At 35.6% G+C, this 13,630-nt stretch overlaps 1 protein-coding gene across 1 annotated transcript; it reads right to left on the bottom strand.

Annotated features, from left to right (window-relative positions):
- Positions 1-6,937: 6,937 nt before the first annotated feature.
- On the bottom strand, positions 6,938-10,434 carry LOC145163392 (uncharacterized). The gene is made up of 6 exons (XM_079082235.1): positions 10,376-10,434; positions 10,013-10,283; positions 9,502-9,941; positions 8,493-8,813; positions 7,952-8,138; positions 6,938-6,964 (listed from the first exon to the last, which is right to left on the bottom strand). Exons 1-6 carry the CDS (start codon positions 10,432-10,434, stop codon positions 6,938-6,940), a joined length of 1,305 nt encoding a protein of 434 aa, XP_078938361.1.
- Between the last annotated feature and the right edge of the window lie 3,196 nt (positions 10,435-13,630).

The raw sequence follows: 13,630 nt of genomic DNA on the forward strand, positions 1-13,630 counted from the left end.
CACTTGGGGCACTAGGCTCTCAAGCTTCATGGAGTCAAGCAACAACAACAAGGTATGTATTCTATCTATTTTAGTATCCTAGTATCAATGTTTTGGTATGCTAGTTAGGATAATACCTTGGATAATCATATTTGCATGTATAATAGAGAAAACATAGATCCAAGGTATTTAGGGTTGCATGTACACTTAGGAGTGTTAGAATGCTCAAAACCCAACATTAAGTTCTATGTCATACAAATCAGAGATCGAGAAACAAACTGCCGGACAATAAGTATGACTATGTTCAATGTATTTGTCTGCACGATATCTAGAACGGAGGATTATAGGATCCCTTATCTAAAGGACAGGTTACTGATAAGATCAGAGTTCGACAACGTCTTTGAGAGCTACGATTGCTAATCGGATCCTAAAGTCGTACCTGCATTTATAGTTACTAGACTTATCCAAGTGGGAGACTGTTGGATTAGTGTCTAAGCCCGTAACTATATTTGGTATGTACTTGACCCGGTTGTGCATGGTCCTTTTGGGTTGCCTTCACCGAAGCAACTGGACAGGATGATTTATGGAGAGAGAGAGAGAGAGAGAGAGAGTTTATTATGGTTTATTAATATATTATATGAATAATATATTAAAAGAGAAATCATATAGTTTAATTAATATTGGTCAAGAATTATTTGAGAATTAATTATGTGGCTGAAAGAGATTAATTAAATAAGGGGGACTGGAACTGTCAATTATAAGATAACTGATTTTGGGCTGTGAATCCTTTTGGAAATAAAGGGGACGAAATCTGGAGTGGAAGCCCACTCTAATTTTGTCCAAGGGGCCTTATTCTAGAAGGTTTCCTGAAGCTGCTTAGCGCCTAAGTTATCCAATTAGGGTTTTGACTGAAACCCTAGCAGCTCAGCTGTTAAGGAACCCCTAGGGCTACAGATTTCGGCCACTTGATAAACCATAGAGTTACTATAGCCGAAATTGTGCCTCCTCCTCCCTCTCTTCTAGATCATCTTCTTGCTTTGGTGTTTGTAAGCCATTAGTGGTATTATACTTGTGATACTAAGCTCTTGAAGATTGAAGATTCTTGCAACTATTGAAAGGTATCATCTAAACTTGTTTTATTATAGATCTCGTTTTTCATAGTATGCTAGATTAGGGTTTGCAAGCTTTGGATAAATTTGCATGTACAATAGAGAAACCTGGATTCAAAGCTTTAGGGTTTTGCATGTGCACATAGGATGTTCTTTTGCTCAAAACCTATCAGATACCACATATAAAAAAACCCAAAAACAAAATAATTAAAAACCTAGAAAACGACAATTTAGTTCTTACAAAAAATGAAAAAACGTAAGTTTTTTAGTTTGGTTTCCGATTTAGTCAAAAACGAACAGAATCAAACTATGCATATTAGAAAATTCAAATAGTTTTCCAACTAAATTTACAGATTTGGGTAATTTGGAACGCCACTAATTAATTATATAATCTAAAAAGGTTAATTAAAGTTTTAGTATGAAAAATATTATTACTCCTAAATCATGTTGGCTTGAGGTGGTTTTCATGTGTTATGAACTTTAGTATTAGGTTTAGCGTTACGAGTCAATTGTATATCTAATTCTTGGTGTTGTTTAGCTTATTGATGTTGAGGCTAGGTAGTTGTTAGGGATTTGAAGTTACTGGTCTCTACTTAATCCAAAGAAATATAACAACAACACAAATCGGTATAAAAATATAAATCTCAATAGTAAATGAAATCCGTTGATATATTTCCCAACTCTCAAAAAAAACTAATAGCCTTTATAAACTAATTTCTGAAAGAATATATTTCCACCCGTATATATATATATATATATATATATATATATATATGTGTGTGTGTGTGTGTGTGTGTGTGTGTGTGTGTGTGTGCGCGCGTGCGCATCCGTGCGTGTCTCTATGTCTGTGTCTGTCTGTCTATGTTTGTCTCTGTCTCTATTTGTGTCAATTGAAGACAACTACCTTGAAATTTAAGGAAACAAAATTTGGATCGTCGAATATATATTAAACGGTGGGGATTATGTTGGTGGTGGTCCCTGTGAAATGCTTACGACCAATTAGAATTGTGTTTAACATGAACAGTTTTTTAGAAATTATGTACAACCCGTTATAGCTCATTTTACTCTCCTAAATAATTCACACAGATCAAACTTCTTTTACAATCCACTAAAACCCATTTTTTGTAATTCATTTACACTTCAGCTTTCTTTCTCAAACCACAGATGTCTCGGAAACCATTTGCTTCAAACCCTTCTCCCTCCAGCCTCTTTCAAGTGGAGGATCTTTTCCACTAGACCTTCAAACCCTAGACTTCAGCAATAACGTTCACCATCACAATACCTCACCACAGCCACGCCCTGACCACACTTCATCTCGGCCAGCATTGCACCCACCCACCGACCTATTTATTCACTGTGAAACCGTGACGGTGGATCTGGATCACTCAACCTACGCATTCACCGTGAAACCCCAACTGGAAGATGATAATAGATGAAAATCCATGGCTGGAGGTTAGTTCTTCTCGCTAATCTTTTATTTTCTTCAGAAATTTTTTCATTTCACTAATATTTTTATTTAATGTTTTAATTTCATAAATTTCTCTTTGACTTTGATAACAAGAACTTATAAAGATTGATGGTTGAGTTTCTTATCTTCCCAGTGAGAAAGAACCCACATTGCATAAACAATCAACAATAAATCACCCACTAACTCAAGTATCATTTTGTTTCATATATTATTCATGATATGTTTTTTCCCTAGATCTTGGGTTTGTTTGTGAAGTAGAGTATGAAGGAGATGAAAGAAATTCTCCCAATATTTCCCATAATAGGGTTGAACATGGATGAGGTTTCACACTATTTTCTTGATTTGCATTTTCTATGAGATTTGTGTTTAAATCTTAGAAATGCTAACAATTTAAAGATTGGAGATGGTAGGATTATGTAACAACTAATATCATTTTACACATCTTCGTTTACATACTCATGTAGTGTATAACCACATAAATACACCAACCACCCTATGTGTAACAAATCAAAATACATTCATCAATTACAGTTCACAACTCTAATGTTAGAACTGTACAACAACTAAACATGGTTTACGACTACTCAAGCCACCATTAGACTCAACAATGGATTTACGACTAAACTACCATTTTCTTTAATAATAATAGCACTGGATTTAAAACTACTCAAACTATCATTAGGCTCAATAATAATAACAATGGTTTTATGGTTACTTAAGCCGCCATTTAATTCGTCTCCAAGTACGTGTTATGTGATCTTTAATACTCCTCAAATTCTAGTTCACTATCACTCGTATAACTCAAAACCTTAACTTCATAATGGCATTAAACTCTTTTACACCTTTGAATATTGCAATCAAGGAACTCGTTGTGAGGCTCACAAAATTCGTTGATTGTCGTCACAAAACTCGTTATGTCTCGCCTCACTCGATATAAACATATCCAACTATAGCATTCAATCATTATCAACTTATAGTGCCTATTGGCCATGATTTTCAATTGTCGGAATGGATATTACCACAAGGTATTTTTTATATGGGTTTCTATTCTCGTTGGGTATTGTCACAAGGAACTCGTTATGTGACTCGCCACTCTGTCTCTCTCTACATCGTGCCATGATAAATAACTATCGATAACAACCATTTATATATATATATATATATATATATATATATATATATATATATATATATATATATATATATATATATATATATATATGTATATATATATATATATATATTGAAACGGCAAATGATTCAAAGGAAGCCTCTACCCAATATTTCAGAGTAGACCCCGAGTTCGAACTCCGCAAAGCGGGCAAACCCAGCCCCAAGGGGATTTCTAGGGAAAATTCCCCCACACATGGGGCATATTTGCAGGAGGCGCACAAATTGTGCTTTACCGGGTTTGGAACCCCGACCTCAAACCCACATGCGGATGTAAACCCAATGCATCAAGCCATTTGAACTGGCCATCACTTATATATATATATATATATATATATATATATAATATTTCCTTAAACAACTCATAAATAAGATTTAACTATGAATCTTAATTACACCAACTCATTAAGTTCTATAGCAATACTTTGTTACATATCTTAGTTATGAATTAACACACAATCAAGCTCATTAACTTGTACATCTCAGTTATGAATTTACACACTCAAGCTCATTAACTTGTATATATAAGTTATGAAATAACACACAGTCAAGCTCATAAACACGTTGTTTACACTTTTATCCATCATTTTTCATGAAAATCCATAGCATACTCGATTATCATGGTTATGGTTCATAGACGAAAATTTTAACTAAACTCTTGTAAGTGGATTTTAGCAAGGAAATTGAAGGTTTATTCTTAATTAAGGAACGATCTCACTCTTGAAGACTTCCTTTAATCTCCCCTTAATCCTCCTTCAAAATCGAGTTTGTTCGTGGCTTTGACTTTAGGAAAGAGTAGGAAAATAAAATGAGGGTTTGATTAATCCTCTGTGTTTATATTTTTTTTCTGTCTGCAAAGAACGCATAGCGTTTTGTCTGTGGACATGTCGTGTCCCTCGTCATCACTTTTATTTACATCATCGTACTACCTCATGTGTCGCGTAACCCTTTGCCTATGCATGCCGTTCACAAATTGTTTTACTCTTTTTAATACTTTGAGTATTTTCAATAATTCACCAACACCATTCTCGTTAGCAATTGGCAATACGTTATGTAGTATTTCACTTGTACTATCAAAAAATTACATCTCTTGTCATAATACCCGCAATGAGAAACAGGTGTCACAACTTACAAGTGTTTACAAAGTATAATCAAACTCTTTGATAGTCAAAATGATCATCATATTGTTTCTATTAAAAGGTTTAGTAAAAAAGTGTTCTTGTAGTTCATAACAGTAATCAGTTTTAAGCAGATGATCGTTTTGAATCATGTGATTGTTCACACTAATTATTAGGACTAGGTTTAATGACTTGCAAGTTTATCTGATATCAAGCTTTCCTTATATATGATCAAAGAGAATGACGGTTCAAGCTCCCACGCAATCACAAAGTACAAGGCGGTGCTACCAAAAAAATTCAAGGAGATGTTAGCACCCTGGTTTAAGTTCATTCTAATTTTTAGTGCACCCAAGGCGTGTATTTTTGAATCATTTCTAAGTTATATTTTGTGGTATTGGTGTAGGTACTTGACACTCTACCCGAGATCCAAGAATGGCATATGCAGTACGAGAAGTAGAAAGGTAGCTTCTATAGTTGCAACATCTGCAGCCCCCCACCCCCACACATTGCCTGCAGGGCTTTAGACGATCTTACTTTCCTTTTTTAGTTCTTTGTTTTTGATAATTTGTTTTTTTAATCCATCAAAAAATTTATGTTTCTGTTAGATGGAATGTATCTTATTAATATTTTTGTGTATTATTTGTGGCAGGAGTATCCAAATCCACTCCAAGATAACCATACATTGGTTAAGTAAGTCGCTAATCTTGGCCCCTTTAAAGTTTTCCCTCTTTGTTTTCAAGGTTAAATTTAGCACAGAGTTGATTCTTATATTATCTTTGTGAACTTTGATCGTGTTTTGTAGATGTGGATGACACTATTGCTCAAATTAACAGGAACAGAACTTTGGTGCCTAACTGCCTTTAAAGAATTTCTCATATTTTGTTTCTTCTTTTGGGAATGACAGTAGATGAGGACAATTACACTACTGATCAAGGGATTATACAGAAACCATATGGTAAACATATAGGTGAGCTTATGAGAAATACAACTTTCCTATCTTCATAGGAATCAATGGTGTTAGAAATTGGGTAGGGTTTATAGTGGAGATCTGGATACCCCTTGGATCGTGTAATCACTTTCCAAACTTATATTTCTACGCTATGTCCAGGTTACAAGAAACTCAACCTAGGATAATCCCAAGGGGAAAATTATGAATTTAGGCATAGAAAATGTAATCCAAATTGCTAGAAGATTCTGAGTTTGTATGAAGGAACGAGAGCTAAAAGAGTCATCTCCCCTTCAAAGAGAAGAGTTGTTTATATAGTAAATGAAATGTAGGGTTTCAATATTAGGGTTGGCCGTCATCGGATTCTTTGGAAACAAATCAAGGGTATCCAAATTAATGAGGAAGCGAATCAAGGGTATCCAAATTAATGAGGAAACAACTCCGAAATTAATAAGGAAATCAATGGTTACCAAAACTGATGAGATTGGTCAATTTTACCATAATTACACATCTTCTAAATTAGTTAGCAGAATCACGAAGTTAATGGCATAATCAGTGGTTACCAAAATTGATAAAATTTATCAATTTTACCATAACAACCCATTAGAATTTGGTTTTTCCATAATGTAACTAATTCAAATTTCCGAAGATCTTTTTGGGGTGCTGCCCCCAAACCCCGTGTTTCTGTCGTATCGGCTTATAATTCGATCTTATATATGCATGCACTCCACATTCACCAAACATATAATATAGAGTACAAACGATAAGCCCCTTAGCTCACATTTAGTTCCAATTACACAAAATGTCATGGTGACACTAAAATCACCAACAATCCTCCCCCATTTTAGTGTAACCCTTGAACAAACATAACATTATCAAAACAAAACCAAACCGGTACATAATGAAAAAGTCGCAAAGTTTGAGTTTCCACTTAGTATCATACTCTTACAAATATTTGATAATCAGGGTTTTCTAAGAATTGAACCCATCAACCTATTTGAATACCAGAAAGTAAAATACATACTAGTTTATTGAAATTTCTAGCAAAATACAACTTGACACTATTATTAAGCCGCGTGTCCTAATCCTCTCATGATCGTATCAAGGCCAAGTCCACAACCTCTTGAAATGCAGCTACATTTAACAATCACGGAGGTAACTCCTTTCCATGTATCTGCACATACATTTAATCAAAGGAATTATTAAGAACTTAAACTTCAACTTGGTCAACTGCATAACCGAACACATTACCTAGGATGTATACTTCATGTGTTCCAATCTATAAGTGTGAGCTTTCCACATTGAATTCAGCTCCTAATGTCATATTATGAAGGAATTGGGTGTCTCGCCATTACAGAATTTAGATGGACTTTAATCTCATCCCAATCACAGACTTGTGCACTAAGTCTCTTGACAAACCCTTAGTCAAATGATCTGCCAAGTTACGTTGCGATTTCACAAACTCAATTTAAATTACACCATTCATGATTAGTTCTCTAACTATACTATGTCGGACACCTAAGTGTCAACACTTGTCATTGCACACTTGAGTATAGGCCTTACCCAAAGTGGCAACGTTTTCACAACGGATAGAAATAGGTGTTATCGGTTTAAACCACAAAGGAATATCGTATACTAAGCTGCTAAACCATTCAGCCTCTTTACCAACATAATCTAATGCAACAAACTCATATTCCATTGTTGAGTTTGTAATGCAAGTTTGCTTCTTGGAAGCCCAGGAAATGGCACCTCCCCCAAGCAAGAATACCCAACCAGTCGTTCAGGAATGATCCTCCAGGTTGGTTATCCAACTTGCATTAGAATTTCCTTCCAAACCCGAATGATATACCAAGTAACTCAATCCATAATCCATGGTTCCCTTGAGATACTTAAACACTCTATTCACTGCTTGCCAATGTTGAGCATTAGGATTTTTAGTGTACCTGCTCAATTTTCCTATAACGAAAGCAATATATGGCTTGGTACTTGTTATTGCATACATCAAACTACCAATGTCTTTAGAGTAATCCAATTGTGAAATAGTAGTTCATGCATTGTCCATCAATTTCACACTTGGATCTATAGGAGTGTTCACAGGAGAACAAACGGTAAAATTAAATCGCTTGAGAATTTTCTCAATATAATGACTTCGAGTCATTACCAGGCCTTTCTTCATCCTTTTAATTCTTATTCCAAGAATTATATCAGCCTCTCCCAAATCTTTCATGGAAAACTTAGATGATAACAATTTCTTTGTTTCATCCACTTGATTTTGGTCGGTACCGAAAATCAGCTTGTCATCTACATATAAGCAAATGATCACTCCGGCACTAGTAGCATCATCAAATCTACTATAAACACATTTTTCAAAGATTTGATGCCATTATTTAGGCGCTTGTTTCAGCCCGTGCAAAGATTTGACAAGTTTACAAACCATATGCTCTTTACCGGGCATAATGAAACCTTCTGGTTGTTTCATGTAAACTTCCTCGTCAAGTTCACCATTCAAAAAGGTTGTTTTCACATCAATTTGATGAATGACTAGATTGTGGATACTTTCCAAGGCAATCAACAATCTAATAGTAGTAATACGCGCAACCGGAGCATACGTATCAAAATAGTCAACATTGAGTTTTTGTCTAAAACCTTGACTGACTAACTGGGCTTTGAACTTTTCAATAGTCTCATTAAAATTCATTTACTTTTTGAAAATCCATTTGCAACCAGGTGGTTTAGAACCTTGAGGCAAATCAGTTAACACCCAAGTGTTATTTTCAAGAATTGATGACATTTCATCATCAATTGCTTCCTTCCAAAATATTACATCTCGAGACTGAATGGCCTCTTGACATGTATTTGGATCATCCTCAAAACTATAACAATAAGAGTATTGAATACCCTCCTCATCCCTTGTTCCTTCCACCAAGTACATTTGGAAGTCGGAACCGAAATTTTTCGGAATTTGGCATCTTTTGCTTTTTCGTAGCTCTTGTGTTTCTAGTTCAGTAACACCATCTGAACTTCTGGATTTTTCACTTCATTAGTGCCAAAAGTCAGATCCTTAGGCCTTTAAATAGATAAAAAGCGCATCACATCAAAAATTGCATATCGTGACTCGATAACGGTGTTAACCGATGCTGAATCATTAGATTCAATTACATAGAACCAATATGCCTTGGAATGTTCAAAATATCCAATAAATATACAATCTATTCCATGTTCTCCCAAATTTGTCCTTTAGGCTCAGTTTGTTTTACAACTCCCCGACATCCCCAAACCCGAAAATAGCTTAAATTCAGCTTTTTCTTAAACAAAAGTTCATATGGGACAGATTTGTTCTTTTTATTTGGAACCATATTTAATAAATAGCAGTCCGTTAACATGGCCTCTCCCCATAATCCATTACTCAATCCCGAGTATGACAGCATCGAGTTTACCATTTCCTTTAAAACTCGATTTTTGTGTTCATCAATTCCATTATCTTGGGGCGAATAAGGTGCCGTGGTCTCACGAATGATAACCACTGATTGGAAGTATATGGGATCCATATATTCACCTCCCCTATCAGTCCAAAGACACTTAACCGGATTGCCCAATTGTAATTCCACCTCGTTTTTCTATATTTTGAATTTATCTAAGGCTTCATCCTTAAAATGTAACAAATACACATAGAAAAACTGAGGGCATTCATCAATGAAGGTGACTACATACTTTTTATTTCCCAAGGAAGTAGTGGAGTGAAAATCACACAGGTCACTGTGTACAAGTTCCAAAATAGCCAAATTTCTAGTGATACTAGGAAATGGATGTTTTGTCACTTTTGTAAGCATGCATGTTTTACATTTATCAGAAGTAATGTCAAATGCTGGAATTAATCCATCTTTTGACATCTCATGCATCCTTCTAAAACTGACATGACCTAATATTACATGCCAAAGAATAGATTTATCAAAATTAGAAGTAGAAGATACACATGCAGAATTTTGAACAGGTAATGATTTGTCAACAATACTCAAACGAAACATTCTATTATATAAATATCCAAAACCAATAAACGGTCCAGCTCGAGATAAGATGAACTTATTCGACTCTATAACTTGTTTAAAACCATAAGAATTCAAACAACTAGAACTAACAAGATTCTTTCGAATCTTAGGAACAAATAAAACATCAAAAAGCCTAATAGTATTTCTATAAGTAATTCAAGACTCAAAACACTGACACCACAAATAGGTATAAAATAATCGTCTCTCATTTTCAGCATTGATTCATCATGAAGCGGCGTTAATGTTTCAAACAGTCGTTTATCCTTGCATACATGGTTCGTTGCCCCAGAGTCGATCCACCAAGCAACATCGTCATCCTGTACATTGAATGATTCAGTAATAAGTGAAACATAATAAACATAATTTTCATTAGAATTATCAAAGTTAGTCAAAAACTGACCTCCTTTAACTTGGCCCGAAGACCCGTTCACACTTCCATTGGCTCCACTGTTTCCAGCACCATTATTGTTATTATTTTAGCTTAAGTTCACATGATAATCATACTTGTAATGCCCCATCTTGTTTCACCTCCAACAAACCAATCCTTTTTTCTTTTTGTTGGAGTTATTTGGGACATCTTCCTGCTTACGTTTGCCATGTCCTTTATGTTTCGGGTTCATGGCTTTATTTTCAACCATATGAACAGAGGGTTGTCCAGATTCAACTTTCCCTTTGGTTTTATAATATTTGTCGAATTCCTTCGTATGATGTGACAACCCGGAACTTCTATCTTGTACAATTAGCCAATTCAGTCAATGTTAAACTCGTTTCTGTTGTCTTTTAGCACTGTTAAGGGTTCGTTTAAGTGTTCTAAGCTTGAGTACAACCAAGATTGAGATTAGGAATGAGTTATCAAGTCGTAAAGTAGCAAAATCGAGCCATACACACTCTTAGGAGGAGTGTACGGCCGCACACATGGGTGTACGGCTGTACACCCCCCCTCATGGCCGCACACTCACCCCTATATAAAGGTAGACCTCCTTCCATTCATTCTTTTCCTCTCTTGGCTGCACACTACTCCTACTCTCTCAAGTTTCTTCAACCGTGACCTCTTCAAGGCTTCAAAACGTGAGTAATCCATCCTTATCTTGCTATACTTGAAGGACTTCTTGATTCATGCCTTGGTTCATCAAATTCCATCATGTTCCTCACCCTTTGAAGGAGTACAGCCGCACACCCCTTTGTACGGCCATACACCCCCTTAAAGGCTCTCCAAAGTGAGAGTTTGACCCTTATATTCAAGTTGGACATGATCCTAGTCTTGATACACCTTAAAGTTGACGACTTGGGCATAAACATGAGGAGTGTACGGCCGCACACCCCTTTGTACGGCCGCACACACACCTTGTGTCCACAAACCCACTTTGATGATCTTTATTGGCCTCAAACTTGCACTACAACTAAACATGGACCTAGGACACTTCATAGATGCTAGTTAGAACCTTGGAAACACCTCAAAGACACATCCCATCATGAGTGTACGGCCGCACACTCATGGGCCTCACACCCATGGCCGTACACACCCTTAGGGTGATCGTACACCTCCTTCACTCAATCCCATATGGTTCTAACACCTAGTTCAAGTGTTTCCAAGTCCCTAGAGTGGTTTCCCATCATGTCTAGTAGTGAAATACCCTAATTTGACTCCTATATGTACTATTACATGTTATAGGATACAATTGTGTTCGAGGCTTCACTTGACACTCGGCATCCCATATCGATCTCTAGTACAAACCACTCACTCAAGGTGAGTTCATACCCCTACGCTTTTATGATTTTTAAACGTTTTCAGGGGGGATACAAGCCAAACACAAATGTTTTTGTGAACTAATAAAGGACTTTTAACAAGTATAAAACTCATGCAATTGATTCAGACAAACGATTTTCATATTTGTATAAAATATTTAGATATCTTCTCACTTTTGTACTATGTTGAGCATAAGGGATGTTTTCAACTTACAACCAAAATTGCATAGTTTTTCAGGTTCAACATTCACATCATATACATGTAAACTATAATAGGTATAGTTTGGGGTTTTCAAAACCTAACTTTTACGAATTCAGAAGTTATTCACCACTAAACATGTAAACTATGGCAGATTTAGTTTATGGTATTTTTTACTACAAGGGCATGGCATTTCATAATTATTTAAGCATAATTATTACCATATACCGCATCCAATGGATTCTAATACAAGAAAACACTTTAGAATTACTTGTAAACTAGATTGTACAACATTGTGAGGCTCTACTTCAAAACTGTACCCTTAGGTGTACTGAATTAAAACCTATCGTAGTATAACCAGAGTCTCCTGGAGGGAGAGCGTAAGATTTGTGAATAGATCTATTCGGGATTGACAATCCCACACCTGAACTGCTAGCTACAGTTAGGCAGGCATGCCTGGGGTGACAAATGTCATTTAACCAACACTTGAAGAACGTTGTAAAGGTCTCTAGGTCATACCAAGCATGGTTATACGACTCACATTAAGTATAAACTAATCATTTGTTTACGAGATTTCACTCTTCAATGGTTTTATTTGAAGTAATAAACCTAATATACATATTGGTGTTAGCCAGGGTTTTCACACTATATGATACTTACATTACTGGGGGTAGCCAGGGATTTCATGCAAGTACTTTCAGATATAAGAACTGAATTTAATAACGAACCTACCATGGGCCTTAGGGTTTAAGGCTACTTTTCATTATTTAAGAAAATATTGGATTTTCATGGAAACATGCAAACCTTTCTACAAATTTATAAATGGATTTTACTACATAACCTCGCTTATGAACTCACCAGCTTTATGCTGATACTCTTTCAAAACTGCTTGTATTCTCAGGAAATCAATAGACAGGTATCTCCTGGATTTTTGAGAAGCTGGAGCAACCGGAGTCTTGTCTTTATATTTTGCTTACATTTTTAATGTATTCAAACAAGTTTTAAACAGATGTAAACCTTTTTCATATATGTATTTGTTGGATTAGTCTCTAAGTCCATAACTATTTTGGTATGTACTTGACCCGATTATGAGCATGGTCCTTTTGGGTTGCCTTCACCATAGCAATATGTAGGATGAATTAAGGAGAGAGAAAGGTTTAATTATGATTTATTAATATATTATAAGAATAATATATTAAAGGAGAAATCATATAGTTTAATTAATATTAGTCAAGAATTAATTTTGTGACTAAAAGAGATTAATTAAATTAAGGGGACTAATATTGTAATTATAAGATAGTTACAAAGTTGGGCTTAGGATCCATTAGATGGCAATGGACGAATTCTATATGGAGGACCATAAAGAAATCGTCCAAGGGCCTTCTGGAATGGTCCATTGGACTGCTTAGGGCTTAAGCAGTCAGATTATGGTTTCCTAGTTGTAAACCCTAATAGCCTACATGTATATATAGGACCCCTATGCCCCAAAATCGTGGACAAGAGTTCCTCTAGGGTTTCCAGCCGTTTTTTTGGTGCCTCCTCTCTCCTCCCTCTTCATCCAAGTTGCTTAGTGGTGTTTGTGACTCCATTAGAGGTGCAACACTTGAGGCACTAAACTTTCTGAAGCTAATCAAAGCAAGGATTGATTGTTATTGCTATATAACAATCAAAGGTAATTACTAAACCCTTATTTCAGTTCTTATTTGATAGATCTAGGGTTTGTAAGTCTTGGATTCATTGCATGTACAATAGAGAAACCTAGATCCAAGCATTAGGGTTTGTATGAGCACATAGGATTGTTCTTATGCTTAAAACCCATGAGTGGTATCAGAGCTTTGATTGGTTTTTG

This window comes from Lactuca virosa, chromosome 3 (genome assembly GCF_052849685.1).
Source record: "Lactuca virosa cultivar CGN04683 chromosome 3, Lactuca_virosa_CGN04683_v6, whole genome shotgun sequence".
Taxonomy (NCBI): domain Eukaryota; kingdom Viridiplantae; phylum Streptophyta; class Magnoliopsida; order Asterales; family Asteraceae; genus Lactuca; species Lactuca virosa.

Coding starts and splice junctions, on each gene's coding strand:
- LOC145163392 (XM_079082235.1), bottom strand. CDS start 10,434: ATGGCAAACGTAAGCAGGAAGATGTCCCAAATAACTCCAACAAAAAGA. Junction 10,284..10,375: donor ACAAAAAGAAAAAAGGATTG/GTTTGTTGGAGG, acceptor TGCTGGAAACAG/TGGAGCCAATGGAAGTGTGA. Junction 8,814..9,501: donor ACTTCCTTGGGAAATAAAAA/GTATGTAGTCAC, acceptor TGAAAAATCCAG/AAGTTCAGATGGTGTTACTG.